This window comes from Lampris incognitus, chromosome 5 (assembly GCF_029633865.1).
Source record: "Lampris incognitus isolate fLamInc1 chromosome 5, fLamInc1.hap2, whole genome shotgun sequence".
In the NCBI taxonomy this organism is placed as follows: domain Eukaryota; kingdom Metazoa; phylum Chordata; class Actinopteri; order Lampriformes; family Lampridae; genus Lampris; species Lampris incognitus.
Window position 1 is genome coordinate 67,793,025 of NC_079215.1, and position 27,724 is coordinate 67,820,748.

Here is a 27,724-nt window from a genome sequence, read left to right on the forward strand (position 1 = left end):
TCGGCAGAGAGGGTGGAGCAGAGACCGGGACGGCTCGGAACAGTGGGGTGATTGACCAGGTACAATTGGGGAGAAAAGGGGGGGGGGGTGAAAAGGTAAAGCCTTCCATTACCACCTGCAGTATTCTTAAATTGGTCCAGGAACTGGAATTCGGCAGCATCTCGGGAGGTGCCACCAACAACAGCTCCGGGGACCCACTCAGGGAGCATCACAGTTCCCCTGCCACCTTCACATGGCTGTATTCACCATGAATGAGAGTCAGCAGTGCTGTTGTGTCGCCCCTTTCCCACCGCTGAACAAAAAAGCCTGGCTGAACCTGAGTTTTACTTACTGATGCTGCACCACCTGTTGGTAAAGGTCTCCTACCAGCTTCTGCTCACGAGACTCAACCATCTGCTGAATGAAGCTCAAGAGAAGCACAGCACTTTTGGTCTTTAGATGTGCGACTGTGTTTATTATTGCGAGAGCTTACAGTTTAAACACTATACAATCCGTCAAACTCAACAACAACGAAAGCATTGTTATATTAGAATTACAACTTTAAGCATATTTACAATATTTTTCGACAATCTCTCCAAAAGTGAGATTGGATTTTAATATCTGACCGCTGAAGATCGCCCTGTGAAACTGAAACCACACTGGGAAACAAGACCCTCAGCACCCAGCAACAAACTGGGAACCTTCTGGCTGGGTCTGCAAAACCAGTATAATCTATCGCCCAGTACAAGAGGAAACCAGCCATCATGTGAAGGTGTTACTCTCACCACCATGTCGCTGGTTGGCAGGAGAGTGAAACGCCTGGTGCACCCAGGATTTACCAGCCACTGTGAAGTGCAGATGGAGCGGCTCCTGCTTCCTGGCCTGGGAGGAGGTGTGCGTTACTTTGCAGCCAGTGTCTGCTGAATATGTTGATATCTGAGCAGCTCCCCATCAGAGACCGATGGCTGGAGGTTTTCCAGGGCGCTGGTGAAGTCTTCTGCAGAGAGCAGGAGAGGAGACTCCTCTGTCTCCAGGCCTGAGAGAGAGAGACAGAGGAGAGAGAGAGCGAGTGAGAGAGAGAGAGAGAGACATATACACACAGATGATTCAATTCTCAAGTTTATTTGTTCATATGCAACAGTCCAGACAGTGTAAATGTTTACTTACAGTTGTCCTAAATCATGAAATTCCACCCATCCATTATACAAGCCGCTTATCCCGAGTAGGGTCGCGGGATGCTGGAGCCTATCCCAGCAGTCATTGCGCGGCAGGTGGGGAGACACCCTGGACAGGCCGCCAGTCCAGTCCAGGGCACACCTAGGGACAACTTAGTCCGGCCGATTCACCTGACCTACATGTCTTCGGTTCACCTGACCTACATGTCTTTGAGTCACCTGACCTACATGTCTTTGATTCACCTGACCTACATGTCTTTGATTCACCTGACCTACATGTCTTTGAGTCACCTGACCTACATGTCTTTGAGTCACCTGACCTACATGTCTTTGATTCACCTGACCTACATGTCTTTGATTCACCTGACCTCCATGTCTTTGAGTCACCTGACCTACATGTCTTTGATTCACCTGACCTAAATGTCTTTGATTCACCTGACCTACATGTCTTTGATTCACCTGACCTACATGTCTTTGATTCACCTGACCTACATGTCTTTGAGTCACCTGACCTACATGTCTTTGATTCACCTGACCTACATGTCTTTGAGTCACCTGACCTACATGTCTTTGATTCACCTGACCTAAATGTCTTTGATTCACCTGACCTACATGTCTTTGAGTCACCTGACCTACATGTCTTTGATTCACCTGACCTACATGTCTTTGATTCACCTGACCTACATGTCTTTGAGTCACCTGACCTACATGTCTTTGAGTCACCTGACCTACATGTCTTTGAGTCACCTGACCTACATGTCTTTGATTCACCTGACCTACATGTCTTTGATTCACCTGACCTACATGTCTTTGATTCACCTGACCTACATGTCTTTGATTCACCTGACCTACATGTCTTTGATTCACCTGACCTACATGTCTTTGATTCACCTGACCTACATGTCTTTGATTCACCTGACCTACATGTCTTTGATTCACCTGACCTACATGTCTTTGAGTCACCTGACCTACATGTCTTTGAGTCACCTGACCTACATGTCTTTGATTCACCTGACCTACATGTCTTTGATTCACCTGACCTCCATGTCTTTGAGTCACCTGACCTACATGTCTTTGATTCACCTGACCTACATGTCTTTGATTCACCTGACCTACATGTCTTTGAGTCACCTGACCTACAGGTGTTTGATTCACCTGACCTACATGTCTTTGATCCACCTGACCTACATGTCTTTGGACTGTGGGAGGAAACCGGAGCCCCCGGAGGAAACCCACGCAGACACGGGGAGAACATGCAAACTCCACACAGAGGACGACCCCCAAGGTTGGACTACCCCGGGGCTCAAACCCAGGGCCTTGCTGTGAGGCGACTGCACTAACCACTGTGCCACCGTGCCGCCCTATTCCAGTTATGAGTTAGTAATTCATGTTTGAAAGCGTTCATGGATTCCTGTGTTCTTACTCTTATACATTTAATGTTACTGGAACTTTGTTCTTCCTAAAATTGCAGTCATAGACAGTAACAACTGGTAGATGGTCAGTGATGTCATGTATTATAAGCTGCTCTCAGCGTGGCCTTCTAGAATGTGTGTGAATATATTGTGTGTTAAGGTGGCACAGTGTGGCGTGGTTCTGCTAGGTCTAGTGGTTTTAGCATATAAACCCAAACTACACATTGTATTGATGAAGTCTTCTGTCTTATTGTGCTTATGTGGATTTAACAGGTCTATACTGAAACCCCCACATATGAACATATTCTTTTGTGTTGCTTTTGAATACGTTTCTTCTGTCATAGCATCATGAAATCAAGAAATTAAATCATGAAATTGGAAAACAAAAAAGAAGATAAAAAAAAAAGCAAAACAGGATGACGCTAACTGCAGTGGTGTTTACTTGTAGAAGTGTAAGAAAACATCGATACACTCGAGTACCGCGATATTATCTTTTGTGATACTGTATCGATTCTCAACACCACTGTATCAATTTTTAATTGTTTACATGTAAACGTTCGTGACAAACATGTTGTGTTGTGTGTAACCCCACGACCGCTAGATAACAGTGTTGTAATCTATCTTCAGCCATGTGACTCTTCCACGCCAACCCAACAACGTAAACTGAGACAGGAAGTAGCATAAGCACAAAGAACACAGGCCTATGAAGTCACAATATATCACCTTTCTTACAGTATCACAATATATCACCTTTCTTACAGTATCACAATATATCACCTTTCTTACAGTATCACAATATATCACCTTTCTTACAGTATCACAATATATCACGATACATTGAATCGTAACCCTGTATCGTGATACGTATCGTATCGCTAGATTCTCGCCAGTACACAACCCTGCTTTGTATGTCAGTCTTCATGATAGTATTTTAAACACTGACAGTGGACACAGAGAAAAAACTTGTGAAACTGAGCAGAAACAACCAAAATGACTCAAATGGCCTGAGAGTTTGCAATAAACAATTACTTTATCAAACTGTCTGAACTCATCAAGTCAGCTGAAGATTCACCACTCTTCTTCAGGTCACATTCACTTTCATCACATCTTTCTTCTTCAGGTCACATTCACTTTCATCACACTTTCTTCTTCAGGTCACATTCACTTTCATCACATCTTTCCTCTTCAGTTCACATTCACTTTCATCACATCTTTCCTCTTCAGTTCACATTCACTTCTTCTTCAGTTCACATTCACTTTCATCACATCTTTCTTCTTCAGTTCACATTCACTTTCATCACATTGTTCTTCTTCAGGCCACATTCACTTTCATCACATCTTTCCTCTTCAGTTCACATTCACTTTCATCACATCTTTCTTCTTCAGGTCACATTCACTTTCATCACATCTTTCCTCTTCAGTTCACATTCACTTTCATCACATCTTTCTTCTTCAGGTCACATTCACTTTCATCACATCTTTCCTCTTCAGTTCACATTCACTTTCATCACATCTTTCCTCTTCAGTTCACATTCACTTCTTCTTCAGTTCACATTCACTTTCATCACATCTTTCTTCTTCAGTTCACATTCACTTTCATCACATCTTTCCTCTTCAGTTCACATTCACTTTCATCACATCTTTCCTCTTCAGTTCACATTCACTTCTTCTTCAGTTCACATTCACTTTCATCACATCTTTCTTCTTCAGTTCACATTCACTTTCATCACATCTTTCTTCTTCAGTTCACATTCACTTTCACCACATCTTTCTTCTTCAGGTCACATTCACTTTCATCACATCTGTCTTCTTCAGTTCACAAGCACTTTCATCACATCTTTCCTCTTCAGGTCACATTCACTTTCATCACATCTTTCTTTTTCAGGTCACATTCACTTTCATCACATCTTTCCTCTTCAGGTCACATTCACTTTCATCACATCTTTCTTCTTCAGGTCACATTCACTTTCATCACATCTTTCTTCTTCAGGTCACATTCACTTTCATCGCATCTTTCTTCTTCAGGTCACATTCACTTTCATCACATCTTTCTTCTTCAGGTCACATTCACTTTCATCACATCTTTCCTCTTCAGTTCACATTCACTTTCATCACATCTTTCCTCTTCAGTTCACATTCACTTTCATCACATCTTTCCTCTTCAGTTCACATTCACTTCTTATTCAGTTCACATGCACTTTCATCACATCTTTCCTCTTCAGGTCACATTCACTTTCATCACATCTTTCTTCTTCAGGTCACATTCACTTTCATCACATCTTTCCTCTTCAGTTCACATTCACTTTCATCACATCTTTCCTCTTCAGTTCACATTCACTTCTTCTTCAGTTCACATGCACTTTCATCACATCTTTCCTCTTCAGGTCACATTCACTTTCATCACATCTTTCTTCTTCAGGTCACATTCACTTTCATCACATCTTTCCTCTTCAGTTCACATTCACTTTCATCACATCTTTCCTCTTCAGTTCACATTCACTTTCATCACATCTTTCCTCTTCAGTTCACATTCACTTCTTCTTCAGTTCACATTCACTTTCATCACATCTTTCTTCTTCAGTTCACATTCACTTTCATCACATCTTTCCTCCACTCTTTCAAGGCTTGCCTCAAACAAAACGAGGAAATATGTCATTTAAATGACAAATGGACAGAAAATAAATAAAAATGTCACTTTCATCAAATCAATCAAATGCTCACTGGATTTATCAAATCATTTAACAATATATTGCTCCTTTTTATCATTTGCACATTGTGAAGTCACGCCTGTCCATCACATTGACCTTTCTGTCCATCACGGTGACCTTTCTGGAGGAATTTTTGTTTCTTTCAGGCCTCGTTCGTAAGCTCCTGGGGATAAAGCGAGAGCAGGTTCTCACCTCTGGTGATAAGGGCGATCTTCCGCGTGATGGCAGCCATCATGGCATCTGAGCAGAGGGCATAGAGGTCGGCACCGGTCAGCTGGGGAGGGCAACGCTCCACCACCTCCTGCAGACTGACACCAGGGTCCAGGTGGAACCTGCACGAGGAATGCACACATTATCCAAACCACAAGAGGGCGGAGTCACAAATTACCCCGACTCGGAGTCTTCTCCACTGGGGTTTACACCAGTCATTAGTTTGCGGTCCTCGGCAGTCTCTGTGGATCTGGCTGAGTCTGAATCTTGGTAACGAAACGAACAGTGAGGAAAGAGCACTTCTCGTAATCAGTTTGGCGCTCTGCACAAAATAACGTAGAAATCATCAAAAAGTAGAAGGGCAGCGCTCCATAAGTAAAAAAATGTACCTTAAATTCTTATGGTTTTTATTTTGATGTTAAAGTAACATTCGTTACTAATTTACAAAAATAAGTAACCCCTCTACTTTTTCAAGGTTACTTTATAAGCAGCAATTTTACAACTCAGAAACATGAACAACGCTCAGCGTTTTCGGTTTTTACCGATTTTCACCGAAAAATACCAAGATTTTTTAAAAGGAGCAGATCGGTTTAAACTGATTTTCACCCAGATTTTATGTTTCCACGGATCCAAAAGTTGTTCCTGTTCATGTGAGGTTATGTAAGTGTCCTCTTGTGGTGAAATTCAGCATGCTGGATGGCTTTGAAAAGTAAAAACTGAAAACGCTGAGCCTTGAACATGAATCATATGAGAGGTTCATTCCTCCACTCTACTTTCAGGTTTACTCAAAGGATCATGGACATAGTAAAGTAAAAATCTCAACATTTTTCCTTCAAAATATTCTGCACTGTGGTCTGACTTACTTCCTGGTGATGGCTTTGAGAACCTGAAGCTGAGAGCTTCTGTCCGTGTTGATCCCGACGTAGACGAGTTTATCAAACCTGACAGGGAGGAAGGAGCAGAGAGGAACGCTAACATTTACAACTGGATTCTGAGCCAGGTGATTAAATATGGTGGAATATAGAAGCACAGTAATTAATCTGAAAAAAAAAAATCTTCATCAGACTATGGATGTCTTCAAATTCCAAATCACACCAGTCTGTTTTGATCGGAGAAGAAACGCTGAGATGTTATATGGGACAATCCTCAAGCTACACAATGAAGACGAAGGGCAGCAGTCCCTCATTTGTTTTAGCTTTGAAGACACAGTGAAAATTAACTATCAGTAAAACGTTGTACCCACATAATGTCCACTTAATATTCTCATGAAAACCTCTAAAAACGAGACGAATCTTTCCAGTCGACTGGTGTCGTGCAGCTCTGATTTATTTGGATCTCAACAAAATCCCTGAGGCAACTGTTCTCCATCGGTTGATGTCGAGAGCTGTAATGTGTTGTGTCTACCCTGCGTCACCCCCCTTGGATCAACCCTCAATGCTGTGACTGGTCCATCCGCTTTTTGGACAGACCTGTGTTTTTGAAATCGCTCTCGGTGAAAGGACAACCACAGACTCCACAGAGAGACTGACTGGTGAGACTTGTAAGCTTACAAAGCTCCAGTTCTAATCCATATGAAACCACTACACAAAACACTAAGAAAACAGATTAATGTGTTTGCATGGGCCCCGTCCCCTGCTGGACTACTGAGCACTCACCTTCCTGGCCGGAGCAGGGACTGGTCCAGTAGGTCCGGTCGGTTGGTCGCCCCGATCACAAACACCCCGCCGGACAACTGCAGAGCATCCATCTCTGCTCCCAGCTGCGACACCACCCTGGAACATCAGCAGAGAATTCATAACAGCACCACAACCAATCCAGGAGGAGACAAGACAATGATATCTTGATGCATGCTCAATAATCCAGCTAAGGAAACCCCAGGGAGTTGAATCAGATCATCTGGACACAAAGTTTATTGGGAGAAACGTTTCGTCAGTCTCTGATGAAGTCACTTAGATGAGTGATGAAGTCACATAGATAAAACGTGAAGGGTGAAGAATGAAGACAGTGATATGTCAGGCCACTGATACCCCTTTCCCACTGGCCAACAAACCCGCCAACACCCGCTAACATCCGACTTTTTTGGCCAGTGGGAAAGGGTACAATCGGCATTCAGCCCTGGGTCAAATGACTCTGCAATAGACACCGGTTTTTATCGGCTCCCGCTCCGATTGGCACTGATGGGAACAGGACATCCGAGTAGACCCCCTAATTTTTGCTCCTTCTCCGACCCACATATGACGACCGGTCGGGGCCCCACTACCAACAATAGCTATCATGGAGGCAATGAAGGCTTGTTGCCTCCGTTGGGGACTTCTGCGACTCCTAGTCATCCTAGGAGTCGCAGATCACAAATTCCGTCCGTCTCCACGTAAGCAGCGCTCGAACATCGTTCCAAATGAGTCGGCATGGAGTTTGAAAGAGGGACTGAATAGTAAGGAACAGATATAAAAAAGAAGTAACCACGTAACATTTTCACTGTCCTCCATGCTGCTTTCTACTGTTTACTTCCCAATCACACTGAAAACCTTTTCCGGCGCACGTTCTGACGTCGAATGTGACACGCCAGGAAAAAAACAAAACACAGAAAGACGTACTTGGCTACCGGCAGTGGGAAAGGTGTCAATCGGCAATTTTTAGCGGGTTCAGCCGCGTTTAAAAAAACCCAGGTAATTTTGGTGGGAAAGGGGCTTGACTGATGCCACCACCCAGAAAGTCCATATGTTGGCCAGTTCTGGTGACATTCACCATCAGTCTCAAGTTGAAAACATCAGAAAAAAAGGCAAGATAACGGTCTAGAGTGCAACAAGATAAGGTGGCTACCAGAGATGTTTTTTTTCCATTAGAACGAATGTAAATACTATGAGGACGGACCAAATCTGGATACAGTCTGGATTCATGAAGTGTATAGTGTAAATGGAGCGTTTGTGGTGTTTTACTGAGCAAGACTCGGACTACACACAGCCAGTGAAACTCACCGGTCCATAACCCCGCCAGAATCTCCACTGCGCCCCCTGCTGGGTGCCAGAGAGTCCAGCTCATCGAAGAAGATGACGCAGGGAGCAGCAGCTCGTGCTTTGGAGAAGACTGGCAGCAGAGAACGAGAAATGACAAAAAGCTGTGGGCCATGGTTGAGTATACGAAGAATAAGATCTGTGACAGATTACTGCTCTAACAAACACATTTAGGGCAGTAAACACGGCTAATCTGCCCCATAACTTTTGTGATATTTTCTGTCCGTGGTGCATTCAAAAAAGTATATAATCCATAAATGTCCAAATCCTGCAGACTTTAGTAGTGTGTGATGTGGATGTTTGTTGTCTGGTAGGACTTTGCCAGGAAAAATGACAGGGTGCATAGTGTCGCCAGACGAGGACTAGGAAGACAGGTAGTGTTGAGAGTGAAGAAGAAGCGAAGGTGTTGTGTCTAGCCAGCAGATATGACAGAACAAGCTGGTAGAAGACCTTTACCAACAAACAGTACGACATCATTAAGTAAAACTCAGGTTCAACCAGGTTTTATTGTTAATGACACCACAGCCCTACTGACCCTCATTCACCTGAATGGAGCTCAGACAACAATCATCTCACCACCACCTACACAGGAGACACACTGGTCCAGTAAACCCAGCAGACTCAGGACGGTAGCTATTACATGTTTACCTTTTATAAGATTGATAACAAATGCTTTGATAATGGAGTGATCCAAACCTTCTCTGATGTTCTGCTCACTTTGTCCAATATACATATTGATGAGCTCTGGGCCTTTCACACTGAAGACAAGACAGAAACACAACAAACTCAACAAACAGTTGACCAGATACTGAAAGCAAAGGTTCACATACTTTTGCTCCTCACCGATATGTAATATTGGATCATTTTCCTCAATAAATAAATGACCAAGTATAATATCTTTGTCTCATTTATTTAACTGGGTTCTCTTTATCTACTTTTAGGACTTGTGTGAAAAGCTGATGATGTTCTAGGTCAAATTTATGCAGAAATATAGAAAATTCTAAAGGGTTCACAAACTTTCAAGTACCACTGTAGAATAACAACACTACAACACAACAATCTTCACATATATACACAAGGGTTGATTCCATCCATCCGTTATCCGAACCACTTATCCTGCTCTCAGGGTCGCGGGGATGCTGGAGCCTATCCCAGCAGCCATTGGGCGGCAGGCGTGGAGACACCCTGGACAGGTCGCCAGGCCATCACGGGGCCCACTCACACACACACACACACACACACACATTCAGACCTAGGGACAATTTAGTACGGCCGATTCACCTGACCTACACGTCTTTGGACTGTGGGAGGAAACGGGAGCACCCAGAGGAAACCCACGCAGACACGGGGAGAACATACAAACTCCACACAGAGGACGAGCTGGGACGACCCCCAAGGTTGGACTACCCCAGGACCCGAACCCAGGACCTTCTTGCTGTGACGCCACCACGCTAACCACTGCGCCACCGTGCCGCCCACGCCACCGTGCATAGGATTGACCTATGCAGGCGAAATAAAAAATGAAAATGATGATGAAAATTGTAACCTGAGGAAGGTCATTGAGCACTCAGTGGCCACAGCTTTTGCCAGCAGGGTCTTCCCAGTGCCTGGTGGGCCGTACAGGAGGAGTCCAGCGCGGTGCAGACCCAGCGTGAGGAGTTCTGGACGCTCCAGCGGAAGTTGAACTGTGTCCAGGATCTCTTTCTTCACCTCCTGCAAACCGCCCACATCCTGCCAGCGTACACTGGGGATCTGGGTGGGGTGGGGTGGGGGAGGAGCGCGACAGAGCGAGAGAGAGAGAGAGAGAGAGAGAGAGAGAGAGAGAGAGAGAGAGAGAGAGAGAGAGAGAGAGAGAGAGAGGGAGAGAGAGAGAGAGAGAGAGAGAGAGAGAGGAGAGAGAGCGAGAGAGAGAGAGAGAGAGAAAGAGAGAGAGAGAGAGAGAGGGGAGAGAGAGAGAGAGAGAGAGAGAGAGAGAGAGAGAGAGAGAAAGAGAGAGAGAGAGAGAGAGAGAGAGGAGAGAGAGCGAGAGAGAGAGAGAGAGAGAGAGAGAGACATGCACACAGTAACTTGACATCAGCATCCGTCTCCTGAAGGAGGTTCAAGAGACTCAGGTTGTCTCTTCCAAACCCAGATAACTAGTCTGGCCTCATGAAGCTGGTCATAAACGCCTTCTGTCAACACTGTTTTCCAGTCAGAAGAAAACCCAGAGAAAATACTGCCAGTTTAATCATTTCTGTAATTCTGTGACTGTTTGAGGACTAAAGCATGACAACCCTTTTCCATCTCACACAACTCTGACCGGATCCTCATTTCATATGGCTGAACCCAGTTGGAACAGAACCCAAAACCAGGCGGTTTTACCTTCGGGGCCCCGATGTTCTGGGCGTAGGCGTTCTGCAGGTTGTCCAGGGCCGCGGTGAAATCTTGGGCCCGGATCGTCACCCCACTGGAACGCAGGACCACCTCCAGCTGGGCCGGGTCCCCAGGCCCCTGAACAGAACTACAGACAGACCAGAACCTATGCTGAGAAACAGAATCAATGTGTCTGAAGACAAGTCAAATCGAGGATTACTCACTTAAACTGTCAAACATGATTTTGTTGATTTGGATGTTGTAGACGACTGTGCATCAACACAGGTGTTTCATGTGGCGTAAAACACTCTTGCAACAGCTTCAAGTTTTACAAAATGTTTGCAGAAAAAAAAACCTCCCTCTCTTCTTTCCACACCTGTCTCTCCCTCCCTCCCGTCTCTCTCTCTCTAGTTTACTGCTGTGTCCATCAGGGCTGCTTTACTTTCTTCTCATTTTGAGAAGAACAGAGTCTGACTAAGAGGTGCTCATGTGGACGTCTCAGAGGAAAGTGAAACTGTTGAAAAGAGGCCATGTGACGTTAATCTGACCAATCACCTCCAAAGACAAGTGAAGATTTGTGCGACATATGGATCAAGAGTTCAACTCCAACACACAAAAAATGTGGTACAGGACTTGGTGTGTCACCAGGACACTGTTTCGGGGTGTCTCGTATCTCTGTGCGGGTCTTTGTGTGGCAATAGTGTGACGAAGTTTTTAGCTTCTTTCATTCCTAACAAGCCCTCACGAAGAGGAGCGGGGTGAAGGTGGGGGTGGGGAGATGGAGCTGTACCAGGTCTGGAGGAGTCGTCTGCGGGCAGTTCTGCCAGCCTCAACCAGCAGGGCGCCAAGATCTCCCAGCAGAAAACCCTGATGAAGAGAATGAGGCGTAAGACAGCAGCAAGGTTTCTATTCAGGAATCAGGAACACTTTATTTGTCGATTCATTTCATGCACTTGTGTACATGAAATGAAACGAAATGCGGCTTCCCATTGCAGTACAACACAAAGACACAAACACATCCAAGAACTACAAGAACACACATACCCAAACTAACACATATATCCAAACTAACAAACATACCCAAACTAACATATAAATCACTGTCCAAGGGAACGAACACCAGCCAGGATGACTGTCGGAGCTGCCGGTCTGCAGGGGCCAGCAGTTAGCTTAGCCTGCCCCGCTCTCCCAGCCGATCCAGCGCCAGCTCTCCCAGCCATCAAACGAAGACAAAACTTAAGAAGCAGAGGTGGACAAAGACACTGCATGGACGGTACTGGGTGAGGCTGCCGCAAATGTCAACTTACGCTGCCATCTTCCCACACCGGAAACTTCTTTTATTATATTTAAAGAACTGATGTGGGGATTATTTAAAGGACTGTGGTGTATGGATTATTTACAGAACTGTGATGTAGGGATTATTTACAGAACTGTGATGTAGGGGACTATTTAATGAGCTGTGATGTAGGGGACTATTTACCACAGAACTGTGATGTAGGGGACTATTTACAGAACTGTGATGTAGGGATTATTTACAGAACTGTGATGTAGGGGACTATTTACCACAGAACTGTGATGTAGGGGACTATTTACAGAACTGTGATGTAGGGATTATTTACAGAACTGTGATGTAGGGATTATTTACAGAACTGTGATGTAGGGATTATTTACAGAACTGTGATGTAGGGGACTATTTACAGAACTGTGATGTAGGGGACTATTTAATGAGCTGTGATGTAGGGGACTATTTACCACAGAACTGTGATGTACGGGACTATTTACAGAACTGTGATGTAGGGATTATTTACAGAACTGTGATGTAGGGATTATTTACAGAACTGTGATGTAGGGATTATTTACAGAACTGTGATGTAGGGATTATTTACAGAACTGTGATGTAGGGGACTATTTACAGAACTGTGATGTAGGGGACTATTTAAAGAACTGTGATGTAGGGATTATTTACAGAACTTTGATGTAGGGGGTTATTTAAAAAATGTACGTTAAACTTTAGGCACGTAGTGCTGCATGCTGATTTTAGACGACATCATTTCAACACTTCATTTAAAGGTGCCTACTGGTCTGTATTACTTCTCATGAGCTTTGAGTCCATCCAATAAGCAGTGAGCTCCTTCACTAGCTCCGCCGATTCAACATGCTGAATCGGCCAAAAAGCTGCCGACAGGGGTCTGACTAGTACCGACGGTGCGATACACACTGCAAAAACTAGGGCCACAGACGCTCACCGACAGCCCAACATTGGCTGACGGCCGACCGTCGGCCTGGTGTGTCAGGGCCTTTAGAATGTATGATGTAGATTAACATCAGCATACAGACAACACAGTAAACAGACGGTGGGGCGCCCGGGTAGCGTAGCGGTCTATTCCGTTGCTTGACAACACGGGGGTTGGCGGTTCGAATCTCCGTGTTACCTCCGACTTGGTTGGGCATCCCTACAGATACAATTGGCCGTGTCTGTGGGTGGGAAGTCGGATGTGGGTATTTGTCCTGGTCGCTGCACTAGCGCCTCCTCTGGTCGGTCGGGGCATCCCCCAGATTGGCAGGGAGGCGATGGAGCAGCGATCAGGACGTCTCAGAAAGAGCAGGGTACTTGGCCAGATACAATTGGGGAGAAAAAGGGAGAAAATTGAAAAAAGAAAAATAAAATAAAATAAACAGACGGTGTCTGCTGGACCCGGGCTGGACATGACAACCAGACTATTACAGCTGGACGTTTGTCTCTGGTAAGCCAGTCGACTCCTGCAGTGACTTTACTAAGTAAATAAGCAGTCAGACTAACCAGTTAAATCTTTAGAACTGCCTCGACTCATTCGCAAAATTCTACGTAATTATTTCTGGGAAAAACTTCAATTTTACTTAAAAGCTCCCGTCAGAAGCTTCTCGTTCATCATCTATGGACCCAGCTGAGTGCCGACACTGGTTAATAATGTGTTTGTTATCACAGCATGAGAGAATGCGTATTTCATGAAGCAGTTTGCGTGGCGACTCACTGCTGTATGTTTTGCGAGGAGTTCCAGGCTCACGTCTCTCCCCAGTGGGAGGTCTCGGCTGAGGCCAACCAGCATGGCCCGGCGGTCCTCCTCGCTGGGACTCTGCACTGACACCTGGTGGACAAACCCTGCCATGATGCCTGCAGGGAGGTCGCGAGGCCGGCTGACTGTCGCGACGACCACCACGCTGGAAAACAGACGGGGTAGTCAGTCAGTAAGGCTCACCATTACAGAAGATAACCACTGGACTGATGTAAGGATGATATTACATACCAGCTGTCCTATTAAATATCATGTCAGTCGGTGTTACTGACTGGTACTGATTAAAACAGCTGGTTGACTGGTTCTGTGGTAGTTGGTCTCAGTAAACTATACAGCCATCACAGTAAACTGACTTCTACTGAAGGAGAGGATCCACTACCTTTCTATTTGAGTTACTTTATCTTGTTCAGTTTATCTGTTGTTGTTATTCACATCACTGAACAGTAGAGGGCAGCACCCAGGAGGAAACAATTCATAACTGCTTTAACTTAACAGTTTTCTAACCAACAAACTACCCACCCATTCCCCAACAACCCCAGCAGCTCTAACACCCTTAGGTGGGGATTCCATGTCACCTGCTGGGGGTGCTGGAGAGCAGCTGGCAGAGCGAGGCCAGGATCCTGGCGTCCTCCTCAGCACCCTCTCTAGGTTGGCACAGGAGCTGCAGGTTCCTTAGCAAGAGGACGCAGGGTTGATGGGCTTCGGCTCTCTGGAAGACTGACTTCAGCTTGGCCTCGCAGGCTGCAGCAGTGTCTGCACACACACTCACACAGTCCACCTGCAATATGGAAGATAAATTCATTCACTTTGGTCCCAGCTCATCTTCGGTCACAAGACCGTCATAACGGCCGTGTTTGAACCTGTCTCACAGTGAACCTGTCTCACAGTGCCACGTAGGACCACCGTTTAGGAGCCACAACCAAATATATCGCCACATTTAGTCATCTTTCATCTGAGACGGCCCACATCACACAGTCTGTAGCAGGCTGTGGAGAGGATGAGGACTTCAGTGCTACAGTCCATCTCACAGGGAGCTACAACCTGACTTCATTTGTACCGCCTGTTCCCAAACAGAGCAGCGCGGTCCTTACAGCCAGCTGAACGCTAATTAAACCACATGAAGATGAGCAGTTAAAAGAAACCACAAACGAGTCAACTCAGCAGGACAAACTCAGTCAGTTATTTCTTGCCAGACGGTAAACAGATTTTAAACATTTCTAGATGTTCGGCTTGTTCAAATGAACACAACACTGTCAAAGAAATCCAACCATGTTGTATACACTGTACTGTACATGTTGTATACACTGTCCTGTACATGTTGTACTGTCCTGTACATGTTGTATACACTGTCCTGTACATGTTGTATACACTGTCCTGTACATGTTGTATACACTGTACTGTACATGTTGTATACACTGTACTGTACATGTTGTACTGTCCTGTACATGTTGTATACACTGTCCTGTACATGTTGTATACACTGTCCTGTACATGTTGTATACACTGTACTGTACATGTTGTATACACTGTACATGTTGTATACACTGTACTGTACACGTTGTACTGTCCTGTACATGTTGTATACACTGTCCTGTACATGTTGTACACACTGTACTGTACATGTTGTATACACTGCAGACATGGGGGACCCGAGTCGAGTGACTTGACTCGAGTCAGACTTAAGTCGCCAGATTGAGGACTTGTGACTTGCTTGACTAACAGCGATAAAAGACTCGACTTGACTTTGACTTGCTATTCATGACTTGAGACTTGACGTAGACTTGCATGCAATGACTTGACAAGTCATTGCTTTCTTCATTAATATGTGAATTATTAAAAATATGATTTTTTTGTCAAATGGATGTTTCCTGTTGCATGTGGGCTAACCTGGCAACCTGTAATCTAACCAAGTGACGCACGCATCACCCCAGGGCCGGTGGTTGCAGAGTGGCCGGAGTGGAGCTTTGGAAGATGGAAGGTGCAGCTGGCACCGCTGTTCCCAAAATTATAAGATTTGGCTTCAAAGAATATTCGACTGAAAACAAAAAAAAAGAGTAGCTGTTTGCAAGGTCTGCAGAGCCAACGTTTCGGACACCTCCAGCACCACGTGGAATTTTATTCGGCATTTCAGGCTACACAAGGAGAAGTACGGTATGATTCAGCTGGCAGATCAGTTCTGGCCAGCTGCTAGGTCTACATTTCAACGTAGAGTTTGTTAGCTGCTAGTTAGCTAGCTGCCAGTTAGCTAGCTGCCAGTTAGCTAGCTGCCAGTGTCTGCAGCCTCAGGGCTATGAAACGTAGTGCTAATGTATATCTAACTTAGTTATTTGTAATCGGTATTGTTATGAGGAAAGTTTGAGAGGAGGCGGAGTGAGGCTATCGTGCTAAATAACATATTAACTATCATCTAAGTCAATGTAGTGGCTTGGTGCTAGCAAGGGTTCTTTGGTAAAAGCGCGCACTCTCCCTCGCTTTCACACACTTTCCCATAGCCCACAGCACGGTAGTACATGATAGAATGGTTCCGACCGTGTAATCGGGCCTGAAGAGTCTTAGTATAGTTTATGTCACGGCAAGGAGTTGATATGAAATATAGAAGAGTACTTGCACGTATTGAACGTACAATGTACAGCGACTCAGCGTGTAGCCTACATTAGGGGTCCTTCCTTGGACGCTCCATGCAACTCTAGTTTTATGTTTGACAGTCAGTAGTTTACATGACCCTTAAAACATCGAGTTATTCCGTTAGTCCGACTAAAACCGGACTTTTAAAATACATGTAAACACGTTAGCTCGACTGAAATCGAAGTTGTAATAGTGGGACTAACACACCCAGATGACGCCACTGGAAGCGGATTTACTTCTGCATGTGTACACCTTAGTCGGACTGGAGCTGGTCGAGGCGATCTGCGCACGCGCTAACTTTCCGCGCCCCAAGTCTGACCCGGAAGTCGAACAGCGTAAACCGAAGAAGAGGGGGACACAAGAAGAGGAAGCCAGTAACTGCAAACATGGCGAAAACATCGAGAGCTCATTTTTGGACGGATGAAGAGACGGATTATACGCTTACTCAGCTGAAAGAGCCGAACTGCTTCTTCTTCGTCTTCTTCGGAGGGGTCGCTAACTTCCTAGTTCACCACGACGATTGTTGTGCTCTGCGTGTGTGACGTAATAGGTCAACCGGTAATGGCCCAATACAAACAAGCTGAAAGAGTGCATAGCGCCACCTATCGTGGCGGAGCCCACATGACTCCCTCAGTAAATCCAGTTCCCTCCCGCGCATGTGTACTGGGACTCCTTCTTTGAAGGAGTAATGGACATAGAAGTCATAGTTGTTCAAGTTCACTATTTAATGCAATGGTTTGTTGCGACATATTGAAATATTTGTTGCAAATAAAAGTTCAGCACTTTAAGACGGTTGTCTTCCAGCTTATTATAATTTTGTGACCTGACTTGTGACTTACTTGACCAAAGCTATGACTTGACTCGACACTCACAAAAATGACTCGAGACTTGCTTGAGACTTGAGGGTTAAGACTTGAGACTTACTCGAGACTTGCATATGTGTGACTTACTCCCACCTCTGATACACTATACTGTACATGTTGTATATACTGTACTGTACATGTTGTACTGTCCTGTACATGTTGTATACACTGTACATGTTGTATATACTGTCCTGTACATGTTGTATACACTATACTGTACATGTTGTATATACTGTCCTGTACATGTTGTATATACTGTCCTGTACATGTTGTATATACTGTACTGTACATGTTGTACTGTCCTGTACATGTTGTATACACTGTACATGTTGTATATACTGTCCTGTACATGTTGTATACACTGTACTGTACATGTTGTATATACTGTATTGTACATGTTGTATATACTGTCACACACACACACACACACACACACCACTGAGAGAGTTGTGTTGTTATTCTATGTTCAGTACACTGAGAGAGTTGTATTGTTATTCTATGTTCAGTACACTGAGAGAGTTGTGTTGTTATTCTATGTTCAGTACACTGAGAGAGTTGTGTTGTTATTCTATGTTCAGTACACTGGGAGAGTTGTGTTGTTATTCTATGTTCAGTACACTGAGAGAGTTGTGTTGTTATTCTATGTTCAGTACACTGGGAGAGTTGTGTAGTAGTGTTGTTATTCTATGTTCAGTACACTGAGAGAGTTGTATTGCTATTCTATGTTCAGTACACTGAGAGAGTTGTGTTGTTATTCTATGTTCAGTACACTGAGAGAGTTGTGTTGTTATTCTATGTTCAGTACACTGGGAGAGTTGTGTTGTAGTGTTGTTATTCTATGTTCAGTACACTGGGAGAGTTGTGTAGTAGTGTTGTTATTCTATGTTCAGTACACTGAGAGAGTTGTGTAGTAGTGTTGTTATTCTAAGTTCAGTACACTGAGAGGGTTGTGTAGTAGTGTTGTTATTCTGTGTTCAGTACAGAGAGAGCCACGACACCAGAGTCACCTTCCATGTGGTGTAAACCCACATGGCCAGTTAACATGATTCTGATCAACACTGGTATGGAGTTGAGTGACGCTACCTTAAACAGATGCAGGTGGAGCCTCCTGCTGGCGGCCCTGACGGCGGTGACCTTCCCGCTGCCCCGTGGTCCCTGGATGAGGACCGTACAGCTGCTGAGAGCGGCACAGCTTCACGAAACGACAGGACACAACACACACCGAGGTCAGAGAGGACTGCGACACGACTTCTCACCACAGGAAGTGTGCTTCTATTTACAGTCGATGGCAGTTTGTGCAGGTGGGATACGGCATCCACCCAACACCACCGCCCCTGTATTTTTATGGTGTAGGAAGATGGCGGAGCGGACTCGCGTTTGCAGCGGCCTCACCCAGTACCGGTTATGCAGCGTCTTTGTCTGCGTCTAAGTTTGTGTCGTCGTGTGAAGTTTGTATTTTGGTCGTCGATCAGGCCCGGCTTTAGTTTCAGTTGCTTGAAAGAAGCGGCAGCAGTGTGGGAAGTGTTCACGTGAATGCTCCGCCTCACCTGTGGTTGATGTATGGGAGGATAATGGCGACGACTTGGTCCACAGTGTTTTTGAGGCCGGGTGGTGAAAGGCTGTCCCACAGCGACCCTCCATCGCCAGCAGAACAGTACGGAACCGGGCTATTGGAGGACCCTGCCTGCACACAAACAAGAAGTCAGGCCGTTGTTGGATGCACCCTGTCCAAATACGAGGAGGCACAAACACAATTTCAAAATCAGTATCAACCTTCAAATGTCTTTGAAAGGAAATCGAGTCAAATTAGCACTTGAATCCCCAACATAAATAACAGTGTCGTCATTCTAAAGGCTAAATATCTGCGACATAACACGGCGGTAGCAGATTCTGTGCACTTGCTAACAAGCAGCTTGATGTTAGAGGTCAAAGTTCACCGTGTACAAGGACGTATGCAACCGGTCTGCCAGGTAAGATCCTCCCCCATCCTCTTCCTCTCTCTCTGCAGAGCCGCACACCTTCTTCACTCTGAAGTACCGTACAGGCCACCTGACGGAGGTCAAAGGTCAAACAAGCTGTTCAAACTTCAAGAGAAATTGGGACGTGTCCACACCGAGACATTTCGAGTTATAATCCATGCTTCTCCACAAGGGGGAGCTACAGTTTAACCAGTAGCTTTTATCTAGGAAGTACAGGAGGAACTGAACCTATCAGCCTAAACCTTTTGTGCGGTTATGCCTGTATGATCAAGGACCTCGATTCAGAACCTCTGAAAAACCTGTTCTATACCACGACTGAGTGCTCACCCCTCAGCTGGTTTTTCACCCAAGTCCGAGCACCGGAGCAGGGCAGATACGCAGGCAGTGCCTCCGTATTTTCCCTTCCCCCAGTAGGCCAAAAAAAGGGGTGGTTTGTCACCAAGTCTAAGCGCAGAGGGGGAGCGCCACCTGGTGGGGATCTGCACTCGACTGAAAGCCGAAAGCCTCTTTATTTGAAATTGTGTCCTGACATAGGATTGTATTCTTACAATGAAATCTACTCTCTGCATGTAACCATCCCGTTGTATAGCAGCACTGGGCAGCTGCAGCGCCCGGGGACCAACTCCACTTCTTCTTTCCACTGCCTTGCTCAGGGGCACAGGCAGGAGTTTTAACCCTAACATGCATGTCTTTTTGATGGTGGGAGGAAACCAGAGCACCCGGAGAAAACCCACACAGACACGGGCAGAACATGCAAACTCCACACAGAAAGGACCTGGGACGGCCTGGGGTTCGAACCCAGGACCTTCTTGTTGTGAGGCAACAGTGCTGACCACTGGGCCACCATGCCATCCATGTGCACACTCTTCTAGTTTTCTATATTTTACCTTTATCTCATATGTTTCTCTATATGTGAAGATAGTTGTGTTGTTATTCTATGTTAAGTTCTCTGTGACAGCCATTGAACCGGAGTCACAGTCCATGTGTGTGCAAGCCTACACGGCCAATACACATGATTCTCATTACCTTTCTATTTAACTTAATGTCGCTGAGCTGAGAGTATTTCACTACAAAACACTTCACTGCTCTGGCAACACCGTGTTGAACTGCTGCATGTTCCATATGAACCTTAAACCTTCAGTCATGATCCAAAACCAGCCAGTCCTGCTCCATAACCAGCCAGTCCTGACCCATAACCAGCCAGTCCTTATCCATAACCAGCCAGTCCTGATCCATAACCAGCCAGTCCTTATCCATAACCAGCCAGTCATGACCCATAACCAGCCAGTCATGACCCATAACCAGCCAGTCCTGAGCCATAACCAGCCAGTCATGACCCATAACCAGCCAGTCCTTATCCATAACCAGCCAGTCCTGACCCATAACCAGCCAGTCACGACCCATAACCAGCCAGTCCTGATCCATAACCAGCCAGTCATGACCCATAACCAGCCAGTCATGACCCATAACCAGCCAGTCCTGACCCATGACCAGCCAGTCATGACCCATAACCAGCCAGTCATGACCCATAACCAGCCAGTCCTGAGCCATAACCAGCCAGTCATGACCCATAACCAGCCAGTCCTTATCCATAACCAGCCAGTCCTGACCCATAACCAGCCAGTCATGACCCATAACCAGCCAGTCATGACCCATAACCAGCCAGTCATGGTTAGTTTCCATTCAGAGGAGAGTATTCAGATCAGATACCTGTTGGCTCCCTCAGAGCTGCTTTCCAGCATCTCTGGATGGGCTTCGGCAGGAATGGTCAGAACATCACCAAGAGTCACCAGTCTGGAAGAGATAAGACAGCAGAAACACTTCCTGTGAGTTCACACGGCACCTGAAATCCATTTTGTCCTCAAATGTGATGGATCAGTATTTCAGAGCAACGTGAACACAACACTGTCCACTACACAACTTGCTGTGCTATATGACACCCTACAGCGCCCCCTAATGGAGGAGTAAAGAGCAGATACCAGCTGATACCAGCTACAACCGGGGGGGGGGGGTAGTCACATCACAGCTGTGCAGGCTGATTCCAGGTGTTCAGAAGCGGTGACTGGTAGGATGAGATGTGTGAGGAAGCCATGTTGTAGAATAAAGAGTCACATGACAAGCACAGGGCACAACAGGATGATGTACGTTGGCTGTCATGGAAACCCCCCTACTCTGTCACACGTGTGACGTTTCCACGACCACCAGCGTTGCTGCTGTTGTTGCTGAGTAAAACTCATCTTGGTACATCTGTCCCTCAGTCTCGTCTCCACTGCTGTGATGGGACAGGTTATGTTTTGGACCGGCTGCCTCCCCAGACTCGCTCTCAGTGAGCAGAACGACGGACGCAATCAACAGCCAGACCCAGACTGGTCTCGCTCACGAGGCTTAGAAGAAGACTCTATCCCACAATTCCTAGCGTGTCGATTGTTCTTCTCTGACCTTCTGCTTCTGGTGTGGGAAGATGGCGGCACGAACTCGCGTTTGTGGCGGCCTCACCCAGTGTCTCTGGCCACGTCCAAGTTTGTCTTCGTGTGAAGCTTCTTATTTTGTTCGTCGATTTGTTTTGTTTAACGGCCATCATCCGAGGACACTCGACCTGACGACTGGCCGGGAGAGCTGGCGTTGGATCGGCCAAGAGAGCTGAGGGCCCTTTCTGGAGCTGCCCGGAGCTGTACCCGAGAGGAAACACTGAGGAGGTCTGGCGGCGGCCTCGCCTAGCGTCGACTCCGCGGTGTTTTTGTCTGCATCGTCGTGTGGAGAGCGGGGGAGGTGTGTCGACGGTGTCTGGCTGGGAGAGCTGGCGTTGGATCGGCTGATCTGCTGCATCCGGTAAGCCCAAGGACCACGGCCCTGCCCGGAGCTGTGCCCGAAGAGGAAACACCGAGGGTGGTCTGACAGGCCGTGGAAGCGGAGCAGGCTAAGCTAACTGCTAGCTCATGCACACCGGCGGTCCTGACAGTCGTCCCGGCTGGCGTTCGTTCTCCCGGACAGAGGGATTTTTTCGGACGGTGTGGTTAACGGTTTGTGTTTTTGTTGATTTTTTCCCTATTTTTGTATGGTTTTGGGGAAATGTTGGATGTGTGTCTTTTGTGTTGCACTGCTGTGGGCTGGGGGGAACGACATTTGGTTTCTTTGTGTATGCAAGTACATGTAAGACAGGACAATAAACGGTTCCTGATTCCTGACCTTGGTAGGGTGAAGTGGGCACACAGCAGGGCGTCGCAGCAGACGTGGGCGCTGTACTCCGGAGAGACAACTGGCTCGATGTGAAGCTCCCTGGCAAACGGGGGGGACGCCAACCGGCAGAAGCTTTCGGACAGCCGGGCGCCTGCCTGAGGAGAAGTCTGCTTCCATCTCTGACAGGACACAGAAAGCAGAGGGTCATTTACCAGTGAAAACATTTCAACTTTCTCTGCAGCTTCAGAGAACATCAGTCGTCAAAACCAGCAGACCATTTTAAACGGGTGTTCTTTTAAAAAAGGTGGAGGATCCTGATGGAACTCCTCCCTCCGTCAGCAGGGACGTGAGACACTGAACACTCATCAGTCTTTCCATGGACATGTTATTTAACTTCCAGACTCCTATGTAGGTGGTGGTGAGGTGGTGTCTGAGCACCACCCAGATGAATGAGAGTCAGCTAGACTGTGGTGTCAGAAACACAGTATAAAACCTGCTGGAACCTGAGTGGTACTTATTGATGCAGTACTGTGTGTTGGTGAAGGTCTTCTACCAGTTTGTTCTGTCATATCTGCTGGTTAGACACAACAACTTCACTTCTTCTGCTAACTCAACACCACCTGCTGTCCTCCTCTTCCTCATCTGGCTGCTATGATGAAGATGGAAACACTATTGCACCATATCAGATACTACCAAAGTTTTCACAATGTGGAATCCCCCCCCCCTTTTCTCCCCAACTGTATCCGGCCAATCACCCCACTCTTCTGAGGCGTCCCGGTCTCTGCCCCGCCCCCTCTGCTGATCCAGGAGGGCTGCAGACTACCACATGCCTCCTCCCATACATGTGGAGTCACCAGCTGCTTCTTTTCACCTGACAGTGAGGAGTTTCACCAGGGGGACGTAGCGCGGGGGAGGATCACCACTATTCCCCCCAGTCCCTCTTCCCCCCTGAACAGGCGCCCCGACCGACCAGAGGAGGCGCTAGTGCAGTGACCAGGACACACACCCACATCCGGCTTCCTACCCACAGACACGGCCAAGTGTGTCTGTAGGGACGCCCGACCAAGCCGGAGGTAACACGGGGATTTGAACCAGCGATCCCCCTGTTGGTAGGCAACGGAATAGACCGCCACGCTACCTGGACGCCCTACAATGTGGAGAATTATGGATTAGTTATTGTCTTAGATAAACCAGAGACAGAAGGGTTCTGCTACGGTACGAATTGGACACAAATCCACAAACACGTAGGAGGGCGATCACAAAACCGACAGGAAGTGATACACACATGTACAATTGATCCACAAATGTGTAAATCTGTTGTAGTGAAACCATTTGTTTGTAAAATTAAAATACACGTTTACAGATTAAGTTATGCATATCTGCAAATCCCTATTTTTGTGGATAGTGAGATGTTTGTGGCTCATGGTACGCATTTGTGCATGGGAAGTGAGAAAGAGGCATCGGGACATCTCTACGTAGTGTGGACCATGGAGCTGATGAGCCTTTTGCCTCCGACGAGCCACAAGCCTGCAGCTCGGACGGCTCCCTCACTGAAACGGCGTCCCTGATGTTTCCCCTGTTCGTGGTGGTGGTGGACCAGGAGTCTGGAAATGTGGTGATTCTTAGGCAAGATGAGAGGATTCTTCGCTCGGCTTTCCAGCCGTGCGTTCTTCAGCCGGCCTCCAGTCCTGGTAAGACTTGCTCCACCGAGCTCAGGGCTGGGTTTAAAGAGAGCACTGTTCGTAGGGATGGGCTTCCCTGCTGCAAGTGTGGCCATTTCCTCCACGAAGGTCTCACCTTGTGCCGACTTGACGATGACGTATGCAGCTTGAGACGTCACTTGAGGAGTGCGTGGCTTATGGCACCTATGCCGTCCTCTACAGCTGTCACCTTGTCGGGCTGCTTGGTGTGAGCAAGCAATGTGAATGAGAAGAGCCGCAGTTCTCACCAGTGACTTCCATGCTGAACACCTCTGGAACCCGCTGGTGGTCAGACTTTAGTCGAGTTTGAGTAGCCCAGCATGTCACACTAGGCCGGATCTCAACCTCTTCATCTGGATCGACTAGCTCATGTGACTGCGTTGTCTCCTGTCCCTCTTCATAGCGCTCGTGGAGGAGGGCCGGTCCAGTGAGCCGAGCTGTTGCGGCCAGCTATGAAGTGTGAAGGGATCTGGATGCGATGTCACCTGGATTCTGCTCAGAAGGGATGCAGAGCCACTGCTCAGGCTTTGAGGAGTGACGTATACACCGGCTCCTATGTGCACATACACATAAAAGCGTTTACTCTTGTTATGTGTGTACCCCAGGACGACTTGGCTTTCGCAGTAAAGCTTGACCGCATCTGGCCGGAAGTCGATTTCACCGAGGATGAAGTCTGCCGTTTCCACGACCATCACAGCGGCATATGGCAGACTTAGATTGGGGTGCTAGCCGGGCTTTTCCAAAGACGAAACCCACGTCGCTGCTCCCATCTTCCTTTACGGCTCTGATGTACGCCACCACTCCCATGGCTTGATGTGTCAGAGAAGAAGCCCGGCTCCCTGCGTACTCCCATTCTTGCCGCCTCTCTTCTGGTGTGTCTCAGTCACAGGTGTCGCTGCTTAGCTCCCTGCCATGTACTGTCACTGGGGCAACAAACCCGAGGGGGTCAAACAGGCGGTCCATGGTGGACGAAACACCACGCAGTGTGAACGGCTTGTTGAAAAAGCATCATAGGCAAATGTCTTAAATCTTATTGCAAATTAGAAAGAGTTGGTGAGATATATATGGACCTGTGATGGCCCGGCGGTCTGTCCAGGGTGTCTCCCCGCCTGCCGCCCAATGACTGCTGGGATAGGCTCCAGCATCCCCGCCACCCTGAGAGCAGGATAAGCGGTTTGGATAATGGATGGATAAAGTTCATGTAGCCTACATGAATAAGAAATGTATTTTCTTAAATTTCTCCAATACTTACAACAGAACCGTTACCGCCCACGCTTATCAACACTACGGTAATACCGGGGTTTCAGTACCCACCCCCTAATTAAAGTCCAATAAAAATTTCCATACACTTTGTAGCCAACCAGCACAGGGCCAAACTTGGATGATGTCACGTTAACCCTTTTGTAAAATCTACTACTAGTACTAGTAGTAGCACTTCCAGCTGCTCCCGTTAGGGGGCGCCACAGCGGATCATCCGTTTCCATCTCTTCCTGTCCTCTGCATCTTCCTCTGTCACGCCAGCCACCTGCATGTCCTCCCTCACCACCTCCATAAACCTCCTCTTTGGCCTTCCTCTTCTCCTCTTCCCTGGCAGCTCCATATTCAGCATCCTTCTCCCAGTATACCCAGCATCTCTCCTCCACACATGTCCACACCATCTCAATCTTGTCTCTCTTGCTTTGTCTCCAGACCGTCCAACCTGAGCTGTCCCTCTAATATACTCCTTCCTAATCCTGTCCTTCTTCATCACTCCCAGTGAAAATCTTATCATCTTCATCTCTGCCACCTCCAGCTCCACCTCCTGTCTTTTCATCAGTGCCACTGTCTCCAAACCATATAACATAGCTGGTCTCACTACCATCTTGTAAACCTTCCCTTTAACTCTTGCTGGTACCCTTCTGTCACACATCACTCCTGACCCTCTTCTCCACCCACTCCACCCTGCCTGCACCCTCTTCTCCACCTCTCTCCTGCACTCCCCGTTAGTTTGGACAGCTGACCCCAAGTATTTAAACTCACCCGCCTTCGTCACCTCCTCTCCTTGCATCCTGGCCAGTCCCTGTGTAAAGTATGACGGGGTTTAAACTAAAACAAGTGCCTTTGGCTGGAAACGCCCTGGGATTGAGGCAGTTCACACTTTATTGGATAAGAAGGGAAACCCCCCAGAACCGAACTGTAATATTATCAATATTGTGATGTTGGAAATGGTGTTAAATGTGTGAAAGTACCGACTCGGCACTAAAGGATCGTTCCAGTATCAAATCAGCCCTATCGAACCGTATCTAGAATCAGACCAACCTTGATCCTTAGAGTCCTGGTACCGACGGGGACCGCTTCTCCCTGCGTCAGGTTGAACCAGTGAGTTCCGGATATGAACCCGACGTCGTCCTGGACTTCCGGTTCGGTACTGTGCTTAAAATCCGAAACCACGACTGCAGCCAGGTGGACTTTCCTCCACCCGTTCGTCTGACCTCGCGGCGTTGCAGCAGGTCCATCCCCGGACAGAACCACCCACTCCCGGTCAAACATGCCCAGTCTGAGGAGCAGCTGTCTGCTGACGAAGACGGCGCTGTCCCGGTCTACATCCCGAACCCCGGGACACTGGACCACCCGGACCTCCAGCCGGCATTCCAGCGCCTGGAGGAACCCGGAGAACCCGGAGCCCAGCAGCCTGCTGTGGGCGAGCAATGACCCGGCTCCGCCCAGCCCGCCGGCGTAGTGCGCAAAATCTGAGAAGAACAATTCAGTCACGGCTTTAGAGGAGGAGGAAGTCGCCGCGACGGTTCGGTCCATACTCCCCGAGGAGTCCGTCACCACCACGGCAGTGTTGGCCGTGATGACTCCCTGGATCACCGGGCTGCACTCCAACACCTCCAGATCCACATCCTGACCCCGACCCACACCCTGCGCCACGTCCTCCGCTGGCGGAGCCCCTTGATGAGGGAGCAGAAGCGGGTCTCCCTCCCGGACCAGCAGCCTCCGTCCCGGACAGGACGCGAGGAGCAGCAGCCCGGCGGAGAACCGGTCGGAGCTGGCCCACTTGAAACACCCCCTGCTCCGAGCTCCGAGCACCACTCGGGTCAAAGAGACCGGCTCCAGGGAGCGGACGGACCCCCGGCTCCGGTTCTGCAACCCGTAATGCTGCAGGAAAAAGACGGAGGTGAAAAGTTTGAGGGGTTTGTTGGAATCCTCCTCCTCCTCCTCCTCCTCCATTCGGTGGACGCAGACCAGGAGTCCCGGTTTTCCGGGGCCGTGGTGTCGCTGCGGGGTGAAGATGAGGGTCGAGGTGTTTTCCGTGTGGTTCTGGAAGACGGAGTTGAATCTGGATCTAGAGATTAAAACGTCCAGCGGACTCAAGTGAGTCGGAAATTTGTCCAGACGCGACAATTCCACCTGTTCCGCCATGTCTATTGACGCATGCGCAGCAGCTCCACGTCTTCTTTTATATTTAGTGGCGGTTTCCTTTGAAAAATTTACGAT

The 27,724-nt window shown here is 47.4% G+C and overlaps 1 protein-coding gene across 1 annotated transcript; it reads right to left on the reverse strand.

The window, feature by feature from the left end:
* Positions 1-433: 433 nt before the first annotated feature.
* On the reverse strand, positions 434-27,652 carry pex6 (peroxisomal biogenesis factor 6). The gene is made up of 17 exons (XM_056280243.1): positions 26,543-27,652; positions 22,554-22,723; positions 21,078-21,161; positions 19,326-19,437; positions 18,936-19,072; positions 18,472-18,580; positions 14,476-14,678; positions 13,859-14,045; positions 11,638-11,714; positions 10,857-10,995; positions 10,042-10,247; positions 9,192-9,253; positions 8,460-8,568; positions 7,140-7,256; positions 6,348-6,425; positions 5,467-5,606; positions 434-1,015 (listed from the first exon to the last, which is right to left on the reverse strand). The coding sequence occupies exons 1-17, from the start codon at positions 27,647-27,649 to the stop codon at positions 879-881; spliced, it is 3,174 nt and encodes a 1,057-aa protein (XP_056136218.1). The 5' UTR covers positions 27,650-27,652; the 3' UTR covers positions 434-878.
* Between the last annotated feature and the right edge of the window lie 72 nt (positions 27,653-27,724).